This window comes from Brienomyrus brachyistius, chromosome 25, assembly GCF_023856365.1.
Source record: "Brienomyrus brachyistius isolate T26 chromosome 25, BBRACH_0.4, whole genome shotgun sequence".
Classification (NCBI taxonomy): Eukaryota; Metazoa; Chordata; class Actinopteri; order Osteoglossiformes; family Mormyridae; genus Brienomyrus; species Brienomyrus brachyistius.
Genome location: NC_064557.1, coordinates 2,697,473 through 2,721,593, shown reverse-complemented (window position 1 = coordinate 2,721,593; position 24,121 = coordinate 2,697,473). Strand labels below are relative to the sequence as shown.

Below are 24,121 nucleotides of genomic sequence, written 5' to 3'. Positions count from 1 at the left end.
CACGCTTTCCCTGCTTTTAATAGTTGCGTTTGACAATTTTGAGTGGAATACTCAAAGGCGTCTGCGAGTAACAAAAATGGACCAATAGCGTGCCGACGTTGCCGGAATGGGCGTGCCAAGGAGACGGATTACAGCCAATTGGATGAAAGCGTCCAATGCAAAGCGCTAGAAAGTACTATTACTAGGGTATACTTCCGCGTACTTGCGCTGTAATGTATATTGAAGGGCTGCTGCGCAACATAGGGCGGAGAGGTATAGCGCTGCTGTGATACGGCTCTATATATATACACGGACGGGACCACCTTCCCTTTAAAGACACCCTCCTTCTTACTTTGCTTTCTTTCAGTCAGTGATGTCGCTTGTTTTGGTAGCCAACCTATAGAGGCAGAAGTCGCTTCTTTTAGATTTTCAGTCCTTTTATTTATTCGGTTTTGTTATGTGTTGTTAATTTATATGTACGTGTGTCCCATTTGTTTTTATTTTTAATAAATATTTTATTTAATGAATCGTGTTGATTTGTGTTCGAATTTTTATCCAAGTAATTTTGCTTTTTTTATGCTGCTTATTATTTGATTGTGTATCTGTTGAAAGAGTGCTATATTTGGCTAACACTAAGGACATCCTTAACTTTCATTAGAGACGGTAAGGCGTTTTTAAAGTTTCTTCTTAAAGAAATTTGTTGTGATGCTGACATTTAGGTGGCCGGGGGTCATTGGTTTACTTGTTCGTTGTCATCTACGTCTAAATTGCAGCGATATGTTTACTTGACGACGGGATCGTAACTAATATTGTAGCCAGTGTTTAATTCTGCAGTTCGTGGTATTTTTTTCTGCGGGTGTTTGAATGTCACTTGATTGAAGTTGGGATGCAGGAGTAAAGCTGCATGCAGGACGCATATGCGTCGGTTACTCCATCATGCATAAGGTTACCTTGTATCAGTGGTACGTGTGCGCGTCCCTTACCGTGAAGATCGTAGGGCTTCTTGCTACAAATATAATATATATTACGAGGAATCTGCGTTTTTTCCTTCATGCATTTCATTTTTGGAGAGATACAAGAGTGCACGAAGCCGACACCTAACTCCACCTGACCGGACCTGTCACGGGCGAGCCGATCTGAAGGCGGTGCGCGCAGGATGGACAGCGATGTCCCGGTGAACACGCAGTAGCCTCAAAGTCACAGTTAATGTAGTGATTCCAGTGGATGATGATAGCCCTACCTGCACATGTGAGGTGACCAGAGAAGTGGCGTTACGGATTTATCCCCTGCACGGTTTCCGCGCTGCGTTTTCTGATGAGACAAACATCAGAACCACGTTTAATGTCTTAATCATTCAGGACACTTAAAATAAATAAATAAATCACCCTATATGTAGCGCAATGCGTATGGCCCTGCTTCCAATCCCCACGTTTGCTGCCGTATAGGTGCTGATCGAGACTCCGAACCACGTTTCCCAGCCTCTTGCTGATTAAACTCTTGCATTTAATGTCTGCATGGTGATTATACGGACAGCGGTCAGGCACTTGGCCATATTTATTCTTCGTTGCAAGTTAATCCGTAGCACAGACCCCCCTCGGTTTGCCCCTGGTATATCTCCCGCACCCATCATAGATACTCTGGGCTTGATTGCTATATTGAAGCCCGATTGTCTTAATTAGTCATTACTAATGTACGGTCGGTGCGCCGATTTCCCGCCGCCTGTTCCTTCCTTCCACCTTCGTAAGTCTGCGATGAAGGGGCGCTGGGCGTCCTGCGGCTTCCTTACAGATATTACTGAGTAACTTACCGTAGGAGCGAAGGTACGTAGAATATAAACGCCCTGGGGCCATTAACTAACGGGGAAGTTTGCGTATATAAATACACATGGTGCAAGCGACGTGTAGCTGCTGTACCATAACTAAGGGTTTGCATGCAGGATGGGTGGCGAGGCGGCATACTGTCTGTCTGTCTGTCTTTCTTTACTGCTGGTTTAAAAACCGATGTTTTGCTAACTAGTCCTGCAAAGTTAATGCATGCTTCTTTATGCAGGGCTGCGGGGAGCCGGGCATGCAAACGCCGTGATTCCCGATGGAGGAGGGCACTTGTATTAGAAATATGCGTGATTTAAAACAATATTTAGGTATTAATATGATGCAGGCTGTTTGAGTATCGTCGCTTTTTAATGCTCCGTGCGAATGTGCAGCATATAGGACTAGGTGATAGAGGCAAGTTGGCAGTCAGTTTTTTTTTAAAGTTGTAGTAACCTGGGCTTATTAAATTACTAGTACTGGTTAAGTAACCGCAATAAAGGTTTCATCTGTGCTTATAAATTACCGGCACCTGTATCTGTGGCGTGGGAACTTTAGGGTTCATCTGAAATAATGATGATTAAAAAAATTAAGCAGCGGCCTAAGTGAATATTTTTAACCCGTCAGTTTGTCGTTTTAAATGGGCGGTAAAGTTTGCCTTAACACGGCCTATTGTAAGTGAAACATTGACTCAAGTGCTTTTAATCGGTGGACACCGTGTTGCTTGTTAAACATTGAGGAAATTAACACGCAATGACGCCGATTCTGCAGCCCGTTATTAAGTCGCATGGGTCCAGTTTGCCTGTCAACTTTTATTTTTTCCCACCTCCATTAGACCTGTGCATATGCAGGCAGTGGGAAGTGAAAAAATCGGTTCCCCTTTTGCAATCTGTGTGTCCAGTCTGTGTATATTGGATCAAAAATGTATACGGAATGTGTCTGTGCTTGTGATTGTCTTTACCAATTTACCTTGAGAAATTTATGATATAAGTGCCCAGAAATGGTAGGCCTTTTAATTTTCAGGGGATGGCAATTATATACAAATATGATTTTTATTTTTTTTTCCCAAAATATGTGGTACTAAGAGGCTTGAGAGAATTTCCCTGCTGTGTAACTGGAGGACCTGCTGTTGTTTAAAGTTGTTCCTCACGTTTCCTGGCTTCTGACTGGTTCTGATCCATGAGATTGACCGCTGACGCCTGTTCGGTGTCCGGGAAGCGTGTGATGGACGCTCATTAGGACCATCGTCTGTAGCCCGCGGCCTTCTCGGTGCTGCTGCCAAAGGAGTAGTCGCAGTACTGATTTTATTAAAATAAGTTTTCTGACTGAATTTGGAGGCAGCGATAAACGTTATAACCATATCCTCCTGGTCTCTTTGGGTACCTGTGCTTTCAGTGCACGTTTTAGTATTTCCATAATGCGTCAGCCCTTTAGCATAATGCTATTTCTCAGCCTGTGTTGAAGAACAATACATAATTTGAAGGTGTGTTAAAGGTATTCGTCGTGATAACTGGGGGGTTTTCCGGGGGGGGGGCCCTAAACTCTAATTGGTCATATGGGGAATAGGGACGTTAACTCAAACTGTGATTGTGAGTGTTTGTTTTTACCGTCGTAAATATGTGCCACATCTGTGGCATTCGGTGCTGTAAAGTGTAAAGCTAGTGGAGGCCTCGTCACTCACAGCCCTTTGAAGCTAAGGCCCTTAGCACCGAACTCTTCCAACGTTCTCTGGGAAACTCTGCATGTACTAAAGCCCTTGGAGAAACGGGTGTCTCTGAACCGTCGCTGCAGTTAATGTAATTGGCCTTCTCCCCACTAAGCATCACTGGGAAGCGCTTAAATGTCTTTAACGGGCATTAGCACCACGATGCAACATCATATCAACCCAGGTAGCGTTTAATTAGCTTTTACTTAAAACTGCTGAGGATTGAGATACGGTAACCGACGGATTTGCTGTTGTGTAGGTTAAGGAGGATCTAAATGTCATCATTGCGGGAGTACGGTCTCTACATGTCTGTGTGGGCTGTTGATTCTGGAAAAAAATAACACCTATCAGGTGTAGATAAGCCCAGTGTAAACACTCGGTGTGTGAAGTTGTTCTGGTATGCAACTCGGGGGTAGGTGTGCTGAGGGGTTTTATCAGTAACATTTAGCAGGGAGAGTACCTGGTCCATGTTGTGGGACTTTGCTTGTTGGACATAGTTTAGCTTTTGTTTTTGCCATCCTTTTAACCATTGGGGGGGGGGGGGATCCTTAACGATTTTCCACATCAAACATCCTGTGCAGACCTTTATGACTGTAAATTGTCACTCCTTTTGGCTTGATATGTTTATCACAGTGTCTGTAAAAGTCTTGCCTCTGTCGTTGTGGCGTAGGAACCGTCTCGGGGTGCAGATTGGGTTGATTCTGGGCCTGAGGTTCTGAAGCGTATTTGCAGAGCTGTTTAAGGCAGCTGACTAGTCTTTTGTATTTACTGTGCTGGTGCAGTGGGAGCAAGACGGGGAAATGGCATACGCGTGTTTGTTTTGTGACAATATGCTCGTTGAAGAATGCGCAGATTGTTAGCAGTTGTCCGTGATTTTGTTTTTTTTTTTTTTTCCGGATGCATAACTGGGCAGCGATTTCTAGCGTTAAACTCGGCGGCTCGTCAGTGTCTCCCACACCGGCTTTCGCCATCTGTCTAGATGGAAATATCTCCCCTGAAGGAGCGGCGCTGACGGCGGCGGGGCCCGTGCTGCTCCGAGAGGCTGTGAATTATGCGGCCGCCGTTCTCTTTAGCCTCATGTCCGTGACGGTGTGGGATCCTCACGGGGGGGGCGAGGTGTTGCCGAGAGCGTCTCCGGCCTCTGATTGGTTGCCGGAACTGGGCCGTGCACCGTTTCTCTAAACGTGAACTTTTTAAATTGCCTTACTCCACCTGTCACCGGAGACTGGGGAGGTTCAGACAGGTGCCCTTTAATACGGTGAAATCGCAGCAGCGCTTGGAGCACGACGGCGTCTCTTTATGGACGATCCCTAACCGTAAAGGATGGGAGCTAGTGCGCGCTGCACGTGGAATCCCGTGAATGAGTAGCTCTCGGCTGTGGGCCTGACAAGCCACGCTTCTGCTTGTAAACCCTCGTTTCCCTCCTGCATGCAGAGAATTTCGGTTAATCAGCTGGTTCCAGTGCTTGAGGCCTGGCTTAATGGGACCCGCAATGCGGTATAACCGGTCACTTAAATGCAAATTGTGCTCAGTACATTTCCGTGCTCAGTACATTTCCGTGCTCAGTACATTTCCGTGCTCGGTACATTTCCCTTTCCTGCCAGGCTTGAGAGAGTCCTGAAAACGCACGGGGTTTTAACGGCCGTTCAGCGGCGTGCCCATCGTCTTAATGCTTTCCTACAGCCATGTCACCGTTGTCCTATGAGGTTCGCCGATGAGCTCGACGGGGCAAGAGGATACGTTAATGTGTGGCAACAGTCTGCAGAAAGGCGAAGTGCAGGAAGTCATAGAAGAGACTGAGGTTGGGGTGATGCTAATGCACGATAGCAGCTAGGGACCAAATCGTGATAAACACGCACACATGTGCGAGACAAGGCACATGGTGCACTGCGTTTGTGCAAGACAAATAGTCTTGAGTGCGTACGCGTGCTGCACGTATTCATAAAAATGTGGCTTGCCGTCATCTGTTCGAAGCGCTTTTTTAAAAATCTGTCACCATCCAGAACACATTTGGACAGATTCCTGGAAGTGCCGAGAACTCGACAAAGGCAAACGGCAGCCTAACGCGCATTACATGAGCCGAATTGATGTGCTGCTGTTGCCTTGTGTTGTTTCGGAGAACCATGGGCCAAATGGCACCATGGCTTACGGAGCTCTACAGGGTGAGGGGAGGAGGAGTGGAACGATGTAGGTTCACTTAAGGACCGTAAGCCCCCGTGTTTGCTGCGGTAGCGGCGGCCTCTTTGGTGGAGCCTGCCTTTGTCCTCTTTCGCTCCCGGATGCGAAGGAACTTTCCTGCGGAGATGCGCGAGACGTGACTCGGTCCTCTCAGGCAGGATATCGATGAGGATCTACGTGGGCAGTATCGCAGGTCTGGAAGAACGCGTTCCCCTACTGTCGGGGGGTCTTCTCCAGATCTCGGCGTGATGTAGTCTGAAGAAGGTGGGCCAGGACTGTTTCTTGTACAGTTTCATGTCTTCTCCATTTCACTCCCCTTTCAGAATGAGTGCTTCTCCCAGGAATTCGATAACATCTTACTGTTCTATCAGATTTGAATCTGGCACTTTGACTTCTTTCAATACACACATACTCTGTCACAAACAATATTTCCCTGCATTTGTAATCAATAAAAAAATGCATTTTTTTTTCATTAACCGAATGACTTAACCCTGAGAACTGCTCCGGGGCCCTAATAAATGTCTAACCCTGTGCTCTGACCTCGATCTCTGCTTTCATCTGTATCTAATAGTAGACCAAGGTTTTCACAAATCCAATCAAATTGGGGGTCTTTGGGTTGCTTTGTGTACTTTTTTATATGTACAAATTTGTTTGTACTAGTAAAGGTATTATAATTATTTTTTGCTACTCAGCCTTGGGCCTAGTAAACTTAGTGGAATGTACCTGCTCTTGGTGTCCTCGCTGTCTACAGTGGAGCCTGGAGTGCGCTGGCCGTTAAATTCCTCCAGACCTTCTATGGTGTCTTCAGTTTGGAATAGGTTTTAGTTCGTCTGAATTATTTATGCGGTGCTACCTGGGTGTGTTCCTGCCTGTGGTGCAGACTTCCTTAAGCCCTCACTCCAAGGGCCAGTGTAATCTCACTGATTCTTTTATTTCGCGGCCCCCTCCCTGCCGTGTCCTGTTGCTCTAAAACACCGCGGTCCATTCCGGATAAGCTGAATCTGGTGGAAGCGTCCTCGACGTACCCAGCCTGTCGGTGAAGGTCCCCATCTCCATGAAGCGGTCTTAGGCGGTGGGGTTGCCAGGTGGGGCCCACGGGGTTGCCAGGTGGGCACTCGGGGGGGGCTCGGATGTCCCTTCAAATCGGTTGCCTTCCCCGACGGCGCTGCTGCCGCCGCCCCTGCAGAAGATTCGCTGCGGAGCTGAACCGCGAGCGGACGGCTGACAGGCTTCAGCCAGGGATCTGCCCGTTCAAGTGAAACGGAGAAGGTAGACAGCTTCAGCAGATGATAAAAAAAAAAAACCTGCTAGAAGACCCCCACCTTTTTTTTTTTTTTCTTGCTCCAGGGAGGTAGTGACACAAAAATGCCAACAACAAAGGGGGGGGCTGCCGACCGCAGATACCCACGCCGCTTAGCAGGCTGGGCGACTTGTTGGGGTCGCCAAGCTCTCTTTCGAGTGTTTATCTCCTAATAAGAATTAGTGCCTCATAGCGGTGTGGAAGTAGGCCACTGCACAGCAGTTCATTTGTTTTTTGAATTGAAAGTAGGCCGTGTTTGCAGAGGTACTGTGGTCTCCTTCGGCTCTCGGATCCCTGAAATGAGAGCCCATCTTGCGGGGTTTTATTTTAGTTCTTATAGACACAAATCTGAGAATTCATTTCTTGGATATTTTGGGATATTTAAAGGGCCCGACTGCACCTCGAGTCCTGGGTGAACGTCTGCGGCGCCCCTCCTCCCCCACCCGTAAACCGCAAAACGAATCTCATTTTTCGCCTGGCAGGGGTGTCTATCTTTGGAGTCGCATCACAAATTAAACAACCCGAGGGGCAGCTCTTCTGTTCGGGACATCAGTGGCGCCGGTTCCATTGAACGCGAGTGGAATCGTCTGAACAAAGCGATTTGTGCTTTGGGTCCGGTCTGCTTTTATTGTTGTTCGATCTCTTATCTTTGCCTCTGTTGGCAGCCCTAATCCGTAGGGCCCCGTTTGTGAGAGAGCAAAGCCCACAGCAGCCCTATATTTGAGCAGTGTGGCCCTTGGGCTCCTCTGCAACTGGCTGCTTGTCGATCTAATTGGTCCGGTACTGATCCGGTATTCTTTTGGGGGAGTTTTTTTTTTTTTTGCCGTCACCCCCATGTCACCTTCACTCCACTTGTGAAATTCCGACTAACTATTCATGCCCTTTTTAATACTCTTCCTGCTGGTGATGATGCAGACCCTAGTCCGCAGTGATCCCAGCTGGTCTTCAGCCATCTTTAGCGTTTTAAATCGGCCTGTAATGGTTTTAACAGGCATGTCTTTCATCTGCGGGAAATAAACAGGAACATCTGCATGGGGCAATCCGATCGTGCTGGGACCCTAATTAAATATATCCGATTTTGACCATCGCCGGTGCCTGGAACGTGTGCTGGGAGGGCGGGGCTTTTCTTGATCATTGATGTAAAAACACTTATTAGTAATTATTACTAATGATTACTTATTGCTAATTATTACCTGAATAAATCGAGTCATTTAGGCCTAGTTGTTCATTTATAATCCCCTGTTTACATCTGGGATGACTGCCCCCCCCCCCCCATTCTAAAGCCTTCTGCACCAATTCAACAAGGGACTAACAGAGTGTGGTGACCTGATCGACTGAGAACCATCTGTACTGAATGGGTATTTGCCGTGTAGTTCTCAAGTGTGGATCTGCACCCATAACCTGTCAAACTGCCTCCTAAGTAGCATGGATATTTCCATTAATGACGCAGCGCAGGCCTGTCTGCGGTGCCGGACTTGTCTAAAGAAAGTGTCAGTCTCCACATTTATCTACACCGTCGCTGTCCGACGGGGAAACCGCGCATCTTCGAAAATTGATTTCATGAGCGTGAATCACACTTTCTAGAACTACTTTACAAAATAAATCTAAAACGATGTATTGAGGCGCCCTTGTCGTACATAGACCTGTAGCACTTTCGTGGATTGTTGACTGTCAGCAGGATGCAAACTCAACTCATAAAATTAATGATGTTAGCCAACTAGCTACAAATGTTAAGCTATAAAGTAATCATACGTACAGCAATATGAATACAAATGTTAACCAGTATAACACATAAATACTAAATAGATGATTTCATAAAACCATCTTGTGATTTGATCAGTATATTGGTCGCATTCCATCCATGTTAAGTCACAACAGTTAAAGATTTGATGTACATTGTGTTTTTTGGACAGCAACTACGTGTTAACTGTAGGGCGTATTTGTGTGAAATTAGGACTGAAATGAACCTTTGCTGAGTGACCACTTTGGATGTTTTATGCTGTTTTGTTTGTTTAAATCCCTTTTTCTTGGGATGGACGCTTATCCCATTTATTAGTAAGATGTGAGCCTGGCGTGAAAATCTTTTTCATCGTTTGACACCATGTTAATTCTCTGCCTGGTGGTTCCCCATTTCCGTTAGAGGAATGGGTATTGAGTCAGATGCAGTCCCAGACTCAGTCTGGCCTTTGTAGCCTGAGTTTGTGTATTTTTCTCCAGTTCTCATCCGTGAAGTTTTGAGAAGAACCAAAGAACAATCTCTGAGAGAAGCTCAGGCTGAAGATCTAATTTTACACAGGATCTCACATCTGTGATGACTTCAGAAGGCTTATGCAATGCTTTGCCCAAGATGCACTTGGTGCCGTTGGAAATGGTACCTGGTTTGGCATCTTTGTTAAATAGGATTTAACATGAATTAACATCTGTAATTGGTAGGGTTGTTTTTTTTTTTTTTTTGCCTTGAGTATTTCTTGGTTGCGGACGTTCCATTTCAGCACCATTTACTGCAGTGTGCGCCGAACAGGCTTTGCCAGGTTGTGTTAATGTTATATAATCATTGAGCGTGGCTTTTGCACTGGTCCAAATCGCCCGATTTAAAGCACAGGAGTCGTACTCTGGTGTCGCTCTGTGCATTTTAGTGTCTATGTGGGTACCTGTTCTGTTGTACAGTCCCAAAAGAGGGCAGGCATGTCGGATGCTAACGGTGTACAAAAATAATCCCATTATGTAATGCAGGTGGTAGGTACATTGTGCAGAGCCTAAAAGTTGACTGTGTCAGTGCAGTTTAAAATGGTCACAAGTCTGTGCAAAGCAGCATTAACGACGCAGTAGGTCCCAACTTGCATAGAGCGTGCAGTCGATCTGTCGGTAGGGCTGCCCTGCACATGCTCAGTGTGTGCCGGGTCACCTGGGTAAGCGTGACAGTTTGAAAGATAATGGTGTATTCGGTCTAAGAAGGAAGAGTTTTGAAAGGGCATGTTATCCAGCTCCCAGCTCTTATTCAACTGTTCGAAGTTGGCTTCCCGAGTTGGTTCTTAGGTCTAATGCCTTTTTAGCCAGCGATTTTCGTCTGACTCATGATGCGTAGATGTTTGCTTCGCCATTCAGCTGTTCTCTCCATACCCAAAGGTTATGTTGGGAAGGAACCCAGTTTACTTAGCATGACTGTGTGGGTATGAGGTTACCTCTGAGATGTCAGTACTAGCTTTGGCTGAATGTAATGTTCTGCTGAAGATCTCGTACATGTGCTTTATAATACCAGAGCGCGAGGGGTAACGCGCCACATTGAACGACGTCCCAGCCGACCCTCACAGGACAGAAATTACACATTTATTCTAAAGTGTCTGCTTGCTAGAACAGGAAACGAGTGTGGCGTGTGCATGCTGTGGTGTTTTGAGTCGATAGCTACTGTGCTTTTTTTTTGATGAGGTTAATTTTTATCCTGTTTTAAAGCAGTTTGATCATGCAATCTATTCGTGTGAATTAACTATCTTCAGCGGCTCTCCGTTTCACTCAGACGCGCCTCGTCTTGCCTTGTAATCACCTGCCTGCCTGCTTTTTATTTTCCCAGCCGAAACCCTGTTTGTTTTTTCGCTCCAAAAGAAGATTTTAAATCACTTGGGCGTTGCTGGTAAAAATTAGTTTCTGTGTGGGTGGGGGGGGGGAATGTATTCCACAAAAGCCGGGTGACCTTATTCTTCTAAAGCTCACATTATTAATTTTATACAATTAAGTGCCTGGTTGCCATTGGACCCTGTGGCCCGTAGGGGGCACTAACATACACCCCTATCAAGCCTCTTGCACTAGAGGGACTGGTTTGCGTGGGTGACCTGTGCACAGGGACTAAGGAAATGCTGACTGTGTGTTTCATGTCAATCTAACATGCGGTACTTTTTCTGTGTCCATATTGCAGACGTCAACTAACATGGCAGTCAGACTGTGCGATGTGGCCTCTCTGCTTAGAAGTGGTTCGTGGGCAGCTGAGCCGTGGACTGGGGTCTGTGGGATTTCTTCTATTCCGCCCCCCCCCCCCCTTTTGGATGTAAATGCACAGTCCTCTGTCTGGGCCACATCAGATGCGCGATACAGGCGCCTGCGCGATTCCTTCTGCACGTAGAGTTCATCGCTCTGGTCTAACTGTGAATGTTGCCTCTGCCAATTGAGGAATCGGTGTTTTTTTGTACTGTGGTCTAGCTACCGTAGTTAAAGAAGGATGCCTTTCTTCATTCGAATCCAGCTTCGATGGGTATCGTCTTGCCCAAACAGAAGTCATGGTTGCCTGCGTGCTCGATTTTTCAGTTTAGCAGACTCCTTTAACCAAAGTGGAAGCCGGAATTTGACTTCCACTTTGGAAGTGGAATTTGGAAGCCGGGTCAGACAGTCCCTTGAGTCAGTGGGGGGGTAAGGGCCTTGCTCAAGGGCCCGATGGTGACTCTGCCAATCCTGAGATTTGAACCGCCGATCTCCCTATTTTATAGGCGTAGCGTCTGAACGCACTGGGCAACACCTTCCTGTACATCCCCGATTTCTAATGAGCTCTTCAGCTTCCTTTTCCCAAAATTCCCAATTGCTTTAAGATATGTTTTCGTCTTTGGTATTTAAAGCATACCGTGGTTTGGGCACGGACAACTGACTATGGATCCAGTTTGAAAAAGGCGGATGCTGTGAGGTGGAAGTTTACATTAGATGTTCCATAAGGTGTAAACTAAACCACATCATCGCCATTCTGATTTCCATATGGTCCCCCAGGTCTCCATTATACTCGGTTTCAGAGGGTGTCATTCAGCCATAGCTTGGATATAATCTTAACTCTGCACAATTGGAATGAATCAGTGCGGGAAAAATGTAAGCACTTTGCAGTACATGCTAGGCTTGCTATTGTGTACAGAAGACGGATTGTTCTGTTTTCAACGATTTAATAAAAATCAGGCATCGCTTATAATTTGTTGTACGAAAATGCGGTATGGCATTTACGTTGCGGTAAATAATTGAATTTCCGACAAAATGACCAGTGCTGTTTTTTATCTTTTTTTCTTTTTATGGTAAACTGATATATTTAACAACAGGGAAGTAAAGGCTGACAATTGAATTAATTAGTACCCTAATCATTTTGTAATGATGGCTACAACCTGCACATCCTTAACATGAACGCCTAGGGATTGAGTGGAGTATTAATACTACAGACTCGCTTCCGCTAGGCACTGTCACTATACTCCGAACGGCCTGGCAGAAGCGGTAAGGCAGCTTTACGCTCTCACTGCGTTTCAGTCCTGGCCTGCCCACCTCTCTCCTAGTGCAGCGTTGCAGTATATCGGTACGTTTTTGATTGTGCCAGATATTAAACTCGCTGATGTGAAATCTTTAGATGGAAATCTTTCTGCATGTTCGGTGGGTGGGGGGTATCATTTACATTACTGAGAGACAGTATGGCACATTCTTCAGCCATCAGTGATGCGTATGCATTGCCGTACCTTTGAGAAATACATGCGCGTGAAACGCACCACATGCACCCTAGGCTCTCCACATGCGACCTCGGTTTTAAGCCTACATGGTCATTGCCTGTACCTCCCAGAAATCTTGACACTAACCTTGTGAAAGCCAGTGAATTGTATAATTATAGAAAAGCATCCTTTTTTAACTATATATAATTGCTGGATGGGTGGGTGGATATTTAGTATTGACACCCTCCTCTTTATTTTTTATTTTTTGTCTCTTTAGCAGGTTATTGCTGCCATGGAAACACAGCTGTCCAATGGCCAGACTTGTAACAACACGACCAACGGTCCCACCACAGTGTCAAACAACTGCTCCTCCCCTGTAGAATCAGGAAACTTGGATGACAGTAAAACTAACCTGATAGTCAACTATTTGCCTCAGAATATGACCCAGGAGGAGCTGAAGAGCCTGTTTGGTAGCATTGGAGAAATCGAATCCTGTAAGTTAGTACGAGACAAAATAACAGGTAATGTATCCAAATGCCATTTCTCTCTTTTTTTTTTTTTGATGGATTGACGTGTCTATGAAAGATGTTGCTAAGTACTGAGATGTGCGTTATGTCTGAAAGCTTGTAAAATGGGGCTTAGCCATCATGTGACTGGATTGGTAAAACCGCATGTTTCCTTTGTGGTACCTGGAGCGGAGGTTTGGTGCTTTTGGTGAAATCTTTCCGCTTTATGAAATGGCAGAGTGCATGGTTTTGATTCTCATAAGTGTGTCTTCTGAAAACCCGTGTTCTCCTGAAAACCCGTGTTCTCCTGAGCTGAGCCTGAACGACAGTGCCCTGTAATGTAAACATGAAACCTTCCCCTGCCTCTCAGGAGCTCTCTGGCCCCTCCTACTGTTCGGCCTTATAATTGCAGTTCAGGTGTCACTGCCAATGATTTATGTTCTGGAATGATGTGATAACTACTAAACATCACACTTAAATGGGTACAGTCGTCAGGCTTGGCCTTACTGCATGCATATGAAAGGTACAGTATGTCAGATTACCCGTAATTGTTGGGGTCAGTCTTCTGCAAACTGTTGTGCGTATTCCTAGTTTGAGTCCATACGGAGATGACGGTTTCTGTGTCTGTGCCTGATGTAATCCATGTGTAAGCATGTGGTTTGGTTTGTTCAGATGTTGGGAGTATGTGCACGCTGTGTTGCCCAGAAGCGCGTGTGCATGGCGGAGGAGAGTGTATCCGATGGTTGTTGGTTCTTGGCCTTTTTTTTTCTGTGCTGGAGGGCGAGTGGCTTTAAGCCGCTGATGGGGATGGCATGGGAGAGCAGCCAGCTGGCAGACGAGGCTCTCAGCTGCCCGTCACACCTGACTGGCAACCTTCTGTGGCTCCATTTCTGGTGCGTTTGCACGTCCGCTGTTTTGGGCTGGACTTCCCGCCGTGGCCTTCAACCCGGCCAGGAAAGCGCTTGCCTCGATCCCTGTCAAACTGGAACTTCAACTGGAAACTTTGCCCTCTCCGGGATTCAGTAGGAGTCCCACCGGATGCAGTTGTGTGAACGGGAAAGGCACATGACTTCACGTGAAGGTATCCGGGCTACGCGGCTTCAATGCAGAGACTTAACCTTATAAATCAGCCCGGCGTTACGGCTGGAGTACCTGAGTATTGGTGTCGTCTGCTTGCTGGTAGCTGTGTTACGCGTGTTAGAACCATGGCCTCAGCTGAAGGCTGATTGGTCCAAGGAGTGCCACTCTCCTGTCACTCACTGATGCAGAACATATAATTGGCTAACCATAATTTATGTACAGGGGGTCAACATTATGGCCCCGCCTTAAAAAAAAAAAATCTTTTCTCCCTCAGAAAATGCCCTGGTGACGTCAGAGGAGGTTCATTCAGCATCCTCTGGTTATTAATGACCTTGCAGAAAACTCCTGAGTTTGTGCTGGAGCTCGTTTTTAAGCTGGGGAACATTTTGTGCCCCCCCCCCCACACACACACACACACACACACACACACACACACACAACTCGATAAGATACGGAAACAGCCTGCAAATGCCAGGGGTTTTTCCGGAGCGGCATATTGGGGAAGGCGAGACTGGAGTTCAGCTCCCGGATTGTGGTCACAGGGCCGCCTCGCCTTAAAGCAGTTCTGCTCTATATTGCTGCTGCTGCTGAGGGTTAGGGTCTGGCTTTCATCCCAGGGGTCTGTGATCCAGCCCACCCCTCACTGAGTGTCATTTACTCTGCAGGAAATGCTTTTAGCTATTTCAGACCGTGATTATTCAGCTGATCAAACCTTTTTGCGAAGGTGGTTTTTTTTGTGTCTTGCTTTTTATACATTTTCGTGACTATGTTGTGCATTAATCTGAAGGGCTACATTATTACCAAATGTAAATATGCTTAAACACAGGCAGTATTTTATTCTGGATTGTGAGTGTTTAGATGATGCCCCACTGACTCCAGTTTAATGAAAGAATTAAGATGTTGCCAAGGCCTGGTGCCATAGGGATGTTTGAACCTTTTTTACGTGATGTGTGTAGTTTTTAGGTGCAGTTCCCAGTTTCTGGCTGTATTTTTTTTGAAACCTCAGAACATCTGCTTTAACATGCTTGACGGTCTCCTTGGGACCTCACTAGCTTTCTGGAAGCTATTGCACATTTGCAGACGTGGCATCCTCTTAACACACAAAGCCTCATTCTGCTTTGTTAAGCAGTGTTCAAAATTAGACACCCCCCGCCCCCCCCCCCCCCCCCCCCCCCCAGCATGCTGAACCTTGCAGGTATCACCTTCTGTGCAGGTTTCAAAGACTGCTTCTACAGTGCTTACTGCAGTGCAAGTGATTTGGCGTTGGGGCGAAATCAATAGCACGACGACCTGGTTCCTCTCTGTATTGAGTGGGTTTGGAATGCACGGACCTTCATATTTAGGACATTTTCTCTCCTTTCTCCCGTCACAGGACAAAGCTTGGGTTATGGATTCGTGAATTACATGGACCCAAAGGATGCAGAAAAGGCCATTAACACGTTAAATGGCTTGAGACTTCAGACCAAGACGATCAAGGTGAGACTCAGTGGTACCCCCTATAGGCTACATCTGGAACTGCGCTCCGTTCCCTGTCTCCCTGTCAGACGACAGAGCCTGTGAAGGTATTGCTTAATGTCGTCATCATTCAGCATTTAACGGGCTGCGGCATACAGGAAAGGGGGGGGGGGAAGGAGCATGCACTGATTACAGCGTGTTGCCGCACCCACCACACGACAAACCACCTCAGGGATGAGAACTTGAGGTTAGCCATGTGGCGGGTGATACCTCAGCACCACACTAGTTTTTTTCCGACGGCTGGGGTGCCAATCCCGCCACCAACCCTTAAGATATTTCAAGTAAGTTGGAAGACCTCCTTATAGGGTTGGATGTAGGTTTAACGTCAAACCCAGAACGAAGCGGTTGCCAGGTTAAGGGCCTTGCTCAAGGGCCCAGCGGAATAGAATTACTCTGGGAATTCATGGGATTTGAACCAGCAACCTTCCAGTAGCCTCAGAGCCACCACTCCCGAAAGGTAGTCTTTTAATTCAGTCATAATTTGATCAGGTTTTGAATGACTTTTGGTTTTAGATTCCAGACGTTTCCCCTGTGCAAAGTGATTCTTTCTCTTTACCAAGGACCATGGGTGGGGGACTGTTTTCCCTCCCAGTGGACAGTCATGAAACCCAGTGAGGAAAAGACTGGTGGACTACTGGTTTTACCTCTGCTGCTTTCTCTGCCGTAATGATGTGGTCTGGGGGGTGGCTGTCCCATTCGGCGGTTTAATTAAAGCAAGTTAAATATCACGGATACTGTCCGTGGGGCGCTGAAAAGGTCAGCGTGAAACCGCCGCGACACTATGATAAATCCGTCTGCGTTGTGTAGCTAGAACAGGTCGTGTCACTAATGGCCAGGCACCTATAGTGCTGTGTCCAAGAAGGAATGTATAAATAAACTAATAGCTTGTCTATCTTCACCAGCAGTGCTATGATAGTATGACTTGAATACTGGAAAGTAATTTTACATTGAACATTTTCACTGCTCACCTCTAATCAATAGGTATCGAAACTGTAGGATCGTACCTTAGTGCAATGTCATATATTTAATTCATGGTGAAGCTGAATCGTGCTTTGAACAGTTGTATGATCCATGAGTGGTGTATTTTGGGGGAGGGGGGTTTCTCCCCAGCGATGAGACGCAGCGCAGGGTCGTGGAAGCGTGCGTCTCTCGTGCTTGAGCCTCCGCGTTAATTGCTTTTCAGGTTTCCTACGCCCGTCCGAGCTCTGCCTCCATCAGGGATGCAAATCTGTACGTCAGCGGGCTGCCAAAAACCATGACTCAGAAAGAGCTGGAACAGCTCTTCTCCCAGTATGGACGCATCATTACCTCCCGCATTCTGGTGGACCAAGTTACTGGTAAGAGTTTGGGGGGGGGGGGGGGGGTTGGTTTGTTCCAGGAAAACTTGGTGTGTTTCTCAATATACATACTTGACCCTACTTGTGGTCTTGTGCATCCGTTTTTACGTCATTGCCGAAAACCAATTCATACTCAAGAAATAGTGGGGAGGATGGCAAAAATCCGCAGGTGTTGGTCTTGCACCACCCCAGATGTCATGGATGCATTGGTTGCATCCTGGGTAAATGAGAGCAATCCCATGATCCATTGCGCCCCAGGTTAGTTCTTGGGAGGCAAGTTAGCCAGTCGGCTCTTGCCAAGACCACAAATACGATCTTCCCGTTCTTGGGATTCTGGGAAGTTTGTCGGTAGGGCATTAGGGGTGACACTTGTGTGGATTGCTGCAAGGTGGGCCATTCAGCGAATGCGCATCTCGCCGTACGGCTGAGAGAAGCGCGAGGTCTGTTTTTAGCGCGCGTCACTGAGCAGGTCGCGTGTCGCGCTGCTGTCTCCGCCAGGCGTTTCCAGAGGCGTTGGATTCATCCGCTTCGACCGGAGGGCGGAAGCAGAGGAAGCCATCAAGGGCCTGAATGGCCAGAAGCCGCCTGGGGCCACCGAGCCCATAACGGTGAAGTTCGCCAACAACCCCAGCCAGAAGACGAGCCAGGCCCTGCTCTCGCAGCTGTACCAGTCCCCCAGCCGGAGGTACCCCGGGCCCCTGGCACAACAGGCTCAGCGATTCCGGTAAATCCCATTTCCATACATCGTATTCTTGTGCTCGCGACGCAACTTAATCTAGTCACTTCGGCGAGCCTGAGCGTTGATATTCCAGTTTCTAAGTGAAGTACATCGTGCAGTAAATCTTTGCTGCCGTTCAGACCAGTTTTTGTTTGTACTATCCTAAAAGCAGTAAATATGGATATAGATTTCTGCTTGGAATGGTCCATCTTAACGTGGGACTATCATTTTTAGGTTGGACAATCTTCTGAACATGGCTTATGGCGTAAAAAGGTAAATTTCTTTTTATTTAGTCCTTAAATCTGTGGTAGCTGCATACTGAAAATCCGACACTGGGTTTCTGGGGATGAACTGTAATGGTTTCCTGTAGCTGCTGGAATATGGAAGCTTCCTGTTGGACCGTTATGGGGATTGGTGGGGTGGAGGCTGAAAAGTTTCCCTGGTAAGAATAACCTGGGCACACGGGCATGACGCACACTTAGTGACAGGATGGTGTACCGGAACCTTCTCAGGGATTACTGGCGCGGGCGTCTGTTACTGCTCAGAAAAATCTGGGGAGAAATGCATTTTTTTTTTTTTTTTTTGTCGCAACATTTTTTTTTATCTTCCAAAAATTTTTACTGCGTTCTCCCTCCAACCACGAAATGCGGCGCTCCGACGGAACGTACCTGCTGAAATGCTTCTGTTTAAATAGTACTGAGTGTGGCGATTCGGGGGGTCGAGTTGTCTTCTATGAGCTTGTCGGTGGCTCCGCTGACCGCGGCATTGCTGAAGATACACACTGCGTTCCCTGTCCCTGTGCTCCACCCACTCAGTACAAGGTGCTGAGCTTCCACACAGCTAGTGGGGGTCTTAGCGATTTTTCTCCTCACTCTCTAGTATAGCGTTTCTCAGCCTAGTCCCCAGGAACCACCAGATAGTTCCAATTGTTTGCTCCCTCACAGCTCCTAGCCAAACAAGGGCTCGTGGGAGTTTTACTTTATTTTCTGCGGGTAGAATGAAGAATGATTGGTTCAGAGAGAACCAATCAGATCTTGGTCAGATGTCAGACCCAACCAGTCAGATGTCTCCTCTAGCTGCTTGGACCCTCCTCCCCCTACAATCTGGTTTATCTCCTATGAACCAATCGTTTTTGTGTAAGTAAACGTGGACTGTCTGGTGGTCCCTGAAGGCTGGGTTTGAAGACCCTGCTGCAATACTCACCATCCTCATGTAGCTTATACTTTAAGGAGCCTTTTGTGTCTGACTCTGTGACCAGACATGGACTGTTGTTTTCTAGCAGGTTCTCTCCGATGGCCATTGATGGGGTCACCAGCCTGGCCGGCATCAATATCCCAGGCCACGCAGGGGCGGGCTGGTGTATCTTTGTTTACAACCTGGCCCCGGACGCGGACGAGAGCATCCTGTGGCAGATGTTCGGACCGTTCGGCGCGGTGACCAACGTGAAGGTCATCCGCGACTTCAACACCAACAAGTGCAAGGGCTTCGGATTCGTCTCCATGACAAACTATGACGAGGCGGCCATGGCCATCGCCAGCCTTAACGGATATCGCTTGGGGGACAGAGTGCTGCAGGTCTCCTTTAAGACTAACAAAACGCACAAAGCTTGATGTCTTTGCAAAATGCTACGAGCGAAAGGGGGGAATTTATACAGCAAAGGTCTCTTTTTATGTCATTTAAGTTAAAGAATCGATGTTTAGTGTCCAGTGTTCTTTATCTCTTTTGAGTTGAGCAAATAGCAGGCTATTTATTTTTAACTTGTCATGTTGCTTTCAAATGTTTAAAGAAGGGACTTTCTTTTCTCTAGTCTTTGTTTTTGGGTTCCCCCCCAAAAGTCCTTGTAAGACATATGGTGACTTTTCTTCTCCTCTCCTTTGTCCGTTTGTCTTGGGCGCGTTTTGCCTCTGAGAAGTAGAGTGACTAATCACTACCGTTTAGCGTATCTTTCTTTAACAGCTAACTGCTTCGTCGAGTTATTAGTTGGATTATCGGTTGGCCACATATCGTTGCTTATTGTATAACTACAGGAGACACTTTTTTCTTAAAGCAGTACCTTGCCAAAGAGCTAGGAACCTCTTTGATGTGGGTTTAAAGAAGCATCTATTTTTATAAAAAGAACAATTTGGAGAAACTTTTTACTGGACCTGGAACAAATATTTTGACATGGATACTTTGAGAAATATCTTCATATAACACATTGCAAGCTTTGGAGCTTCACTAGAAACTTTACTGTGGTTGACATTTCTGGAGAGCGTTATGATCTAAAAGGTACCTTTTTTGAGATCTTTCTCCTGACATTCTGAAATTTAATGGATGTTGGTTAATTGGTGTCAGTTTAATTTCTATGGGTCATCTTGGTTGTTATGTGGCACGCGGCTCACATTCGAACACGAGGCCCAAGTCTCTCCAGAAGCTCATATTACCAGAGGAGGGAAAATTAAAAAAAAAAATAAAAAATAAAAAAATGAGGCTCGAGGGGTTTAAAAACAAATTCAGTTCTTCCGATGGAATTCAGAGAAGCTCAGTGTTGAATGATGTACTTTCTGTTACGGTTTGTTTTTCTATTTAAAAAAAAAATATATATACAAAAAAGGTTTTTACTTGGTTTGAACAAGACAGCAGAAGAGACATTTTTGGAGGTTTAAAGAATTAAGTTTGAAGGGTTGTTGTTATTGACCTATGTAAATATGTCCTACTTAATATTTATTTCAGTAACTTTACAGGAGTGATTTTGTTTACTTTGATCCTGTGAGTCTTGATTTATTCTGAATGTTGCCTTATTTGGTTTTCTTGTTTACACTTGAGTTGACGTACTTGACTTGTCCAAAGGACTGACGTAATTTTTTTGTTTGTTTGTTTATGGTTGGTGGTTTTTTTTTCCTCCTGCTATAATAAATAGATTTAATTTACATATAGATAATATATATGTGTATATAAGCTGCAGTTCTGAATATATGTTAATACATAGAGAAAATGCATAAAGCAGTCATCTATGAAAGGTTAGGCATATCGCTTTATTTACTGTTGGGGGGGGGGGGGGATCCAACATCGTAGCTCTGAAAAGGACAACATGACGCACACCTAATTTCACGCTCGACATATACATCAACGACCCCCCCCCCCCCCCCTTACTCGATGCAGTCATTTCTTCTCGTCGTTTGGGTTTTAGGTACAGGAATTACAAATGGGATTTGCCAGTAAATTTCACCCCCCCTCCCCTCAGTTCGGACTCCATCACAACAGTGTCTCTCTACCATTCCTTCCCCACAGATCAGTATCGGCACTGAAGGGGACGTCTAGCAGGTCTACCTGCTAGTCAGTCTCTCAAACTCTGCTTATTTAAGGTTGTACAGTACGACTCTGTCAAAAGCTGTTGGAATAGAGCATATCTTTTTAGTATTTAAAGGGATGTACGTGTTTACTTTTGTGTTTGGACGCATTGTACTTTTTTTCCATGTTCAGTTCACCAATAAATGAGTTGAAGGGAAATGAACGCATGCCTGTGGTCATTTCTGCTTAAGCTGTGACCAGCTGGACTGCAGGTGACTTGCATGACTTGAGTCGCAGACCTTTCTGGGATATTTTAAAGTAAAATTATTACTACTGTACAGCTGCCTTTTTTGGCTTGGTTAGTATTCAATCCAGTGTTTTTACTAGAAATATCGGAATGGCATAGTGTGTCAGGCTCCCATCCATCTAAATCGCCAGTCGTAAATCGGAAGCCTTGCGCGAGTCCCATGTAAGCTACCGTAACGTGCTCTCTGCCTCGGCTGGATTGACACATTTCAGATTTATCGGCCTACAGAAGGCTGCCAATTGTACAGTAGGTTACACGATTTTTATAGCAGTAAAATGGTGCGTCTGGTAGCATGAGTATTTGGGTATTTCTTCATTTGTGGTGGTGTGAAATGTCAGTCAAAGCTGTTCTGAGTGGCTGTAATGTGACTGCTCACTTTGACGCACCGCCAGTTAATACCGTACGGAAACAATCATGTATACTTCCTCATGAACTGACATAACCTCGTGGCTCAGGTAAAAACGGTCTCGGAGAGGGATATTGTGGGCTTCTGAGGGGAGGTCGTGCTTCAGGCTGAAACGATGGGGAAAAACTCGTATATTGTATGTGTGGTCTGCCTCCGAAGGTAGTAAGGAGAAAGGTCTCTGTGGGTGGGGCTTATGTCTGCTGTATAATTTACTTTGAGCAAATGGTGCCTGTCGCTGATCGACGCCTGTTCCCGATTGGTCGAACCATTCAGTGATTGACAGCGCACGGTAATCCCGCCCCTCGCCAGCATGTGTGTCAGCTCAGATCATCTACACCCACTATAGCTATCTATTGCCGCCAGGAAGCCGTAAAGCCCCCCGGTGACATCCGGGGGTGCAGCACAAAGTTATATCACTGCCTTGCTGACACCGTTCATCCAGAACAACTTACAAATTGGGTCGTTATTCCAGGGGAATTCAGAAAAGTGCCCTGTTTTCCAGGTGCCGCCACAGCTATGCAGTCAAGGAACACGACTCCGCGGGCTGCCCCCCTACCCCCCCAACCCCCCCCCCCCCGGTCTCGTCGAGGCGAGGTGAGCCTTACGCTGGGGTGCCCGGCTCGGTCCCTGCTGTGCCACGCGGCCGTGGTGGATGATGGTATCCGGGAACAGGGATCACTGCCATTGTCACCTGTCACCTTCTGCGCTCTCCCGGTTCTGTTAGGTTCTCAGGCATTGCCGGGGACGAGCTCGCGCCGCGCTCCGGTGACTCACACCGCTCCCGGAGTTGCGTACGGCCTCTTCTGTAGAGGCACCCTGCCAGGTGTGGCGCAGGGTCCCAGCATAGTTGCTCAGCCCCCCAGCGAAGAAAAGCTTCCATGCATCCTGTCCCAAATGCGATCGTATCCTGTGCATCCTGGAATTATTGCATTTTATCAGGAGACTCTGGTGCCACCCCCCCTCCCACAGCACAGAAACACACTGAGGTGAATCAGAGTTACCAAATCGCCCATAGGGGTGCATGTGTGTGAATGTTGTGTGTGTGTGTGTGTGTGTGTGTGTGTGTCTGCCCTGCGATGGATTGATACCAAGTGCTGGGTTCTTCATTACCTTCTGGGTTCTAGCTTTCAGGCTCTGCACCACTGAGACTCTGTGTAGGACAAGCAGTATATTAGATGAATGAATGAATGAATGAATCTCAATATTGTTGCGTTTTTCTGTAAAAGACATTGCAGTTTTAAGATCATCTAAAATCAAGAAGCAGAAATTTCGCTTTTAGTGAGGATCTGCGGCGGAGGTTCGTCAGACTTATTTTTTGAAACCTTTTTCTTTTTTTCTTTTTTTTTGATGCGTTTGGAGCCTCTGCATAAGTGGATTCCTCCCAGGTGGTGGCGTCATCCTAAAGAACTCGTTCAGCCCTGTCCCCTGCGTGACAGATGCATAATGACATTTTTGGTATACATTTCTGCGCCTCTGAATCATATGCCCTGACGAGAAGCGACGGGGAACTGAAGGAGAATATTTTAGCCCTAAAAATGTAGGAGCAGGCAAGGAACTAAAAACCTACCCCACCCCCCAGCCCTCGCTATCCACTAGTTTGCGGTCCTTGGAGTAGGAGTTGACAGCTTCACAAGAAGATGCGGCACTAGGTAGCCTGGAACATCAAGAAGAGCGTCGGGGACACAGTCACCCTCTGGAGACATGATAGGGGAGAGAATTTAAACAGGGACATGCTCACTCTCACCACGCATGTATGGTCTTTAGATTATCCGTATTTTTGTGAAGCTTTTTTGAAATAGTTCTAAGTTAGCATTCTGTAAATTTGTTGCTCAGATGAATTTTAGCGGCAATGAACAGCTAAACTAAGCAGGGGCAGCCTCACGCACGCGCCAAAGTGTGCCGTGTAAATCAGATGTCTTATCTTTGCTAAGTAACCCTTTGCCGGAGCCTCCTGTTGTCTCTCTGCTACCATGCTGTCGTCTGGAACGATCTGGCAAACGGGCCGTCGTCGCCGTCATGACCGCTTACAGGCGAATGTCGCACATGACGAGTTTTGTTTGTTTATTACTTACCTTTCGATTAGCTGTCCCTTCAGGTTCAGCCTAGCCTGGGTCAGATGATGTAACATCTTTTTTTGATGCCATGCTGGGGAGGGGGGAGGGACTGCTCAGCCGGGATGTGTGGGCGACTTGCCCGCAACTCCTCACCCAGGGGCCAGGGACAGGGGCCAAACTCCAGAAGCGGACACAAACTGGTCCTCGTCCGATGAATGAATCGCGGAACGGAAGAGGAGATACCCAAGATCAGCTCATTTGCTTCTGCATGCCTGTCTCTGTTTAATTTAATAAGTGCAAAATTTACCGTGATATCCAATTACCGTGATATCCATTTACCATGATATCCATCCATCTTTTCACTGCTACCCATGGTCAGCATCACTTTGGGGGTGGGGGGGCTGGAGCCTAGATATATATATATATTCCAGCATGGAATCGTTGGGAGTGTTTCACCCCGCGCATGAGCGTTTGGCTTCCGGAAGCCATCTCCACCTCCGATGCCGCAAAGCATTATGGG

General features: G+C 46.6%; 1 protein-coding gene across 8 annotated transcripts; it reads left to right on the top strand.

The window, feature by feature from the left end:
* The first annotated feature begins 224 nt into the window (after positions 1-224).
* On the top strand, positions 225-21,053 carry LOC125720308 (ELAV-like protein 2). 8 transcript variants are annotated; one of them, XM_048995536.1, is made up of 8 exons: positions 225-642; positions 10,881-10,964; positions 12,689-12,929; positions 15,367-15,470; positions 16,693-16,846; positions 17,345-17,570; positions 17,799-17,837; positions 18,844-21,053. In XM_048995536.1, exons 2-8 carry the CDS (start codon positions 10,893-10,895, stop codon positions 19,172-19,174), a joined length of 1,167 nt encoding a protein of 388 aa, XP_048851493.1. In that variant the 5' UTR covers positions 225-642; positions 10,881-10,892; the 3' UTR covers positions 19,175-21,053. The 8 variants fall into 8 exon arrangements, with proteins under 8 accessions (XP_048851493.1, XP_048851489.1, XP_048851496.1 ...); XM_048995532.1 differs by having other exon boundaries at positions 226-642; positions 12,686-12,929; XM_048995537.1 differs by lacking the exon at positions 225-642 and adding an exon at positions 1,532-1,799 and having other exon boundaries at positions 18,847-21,053.
* Positions 21,054-24,121: the final 3,068 nt, after the last annotated feature.

Bases quoted from the DNA above. Each gene is read 5' to 3' on its own strand.
- LOC125720308 (XM_048995532.1), top strand. From the start codon at position 10,893: ATGGCAGTCAGACTGTGCGATGTGGCCTCTCTGCTTAGAAGTGGTTCG. The intron at 10,965-12,685 runs GTCTGTGGGATT...TTGTCTCTTTAG, and splicing joins CAGCTGAGCCGTGGACTGGG to CAGGTTATTGCTGCCATGGA. The intron at 12,930-15,366 runs GTAATGTATCCA...CTCCCGTCACAG, and splicing joins AGTACGAGACAAAATAACAG to GACAAAGCTTGGGTTATGGA.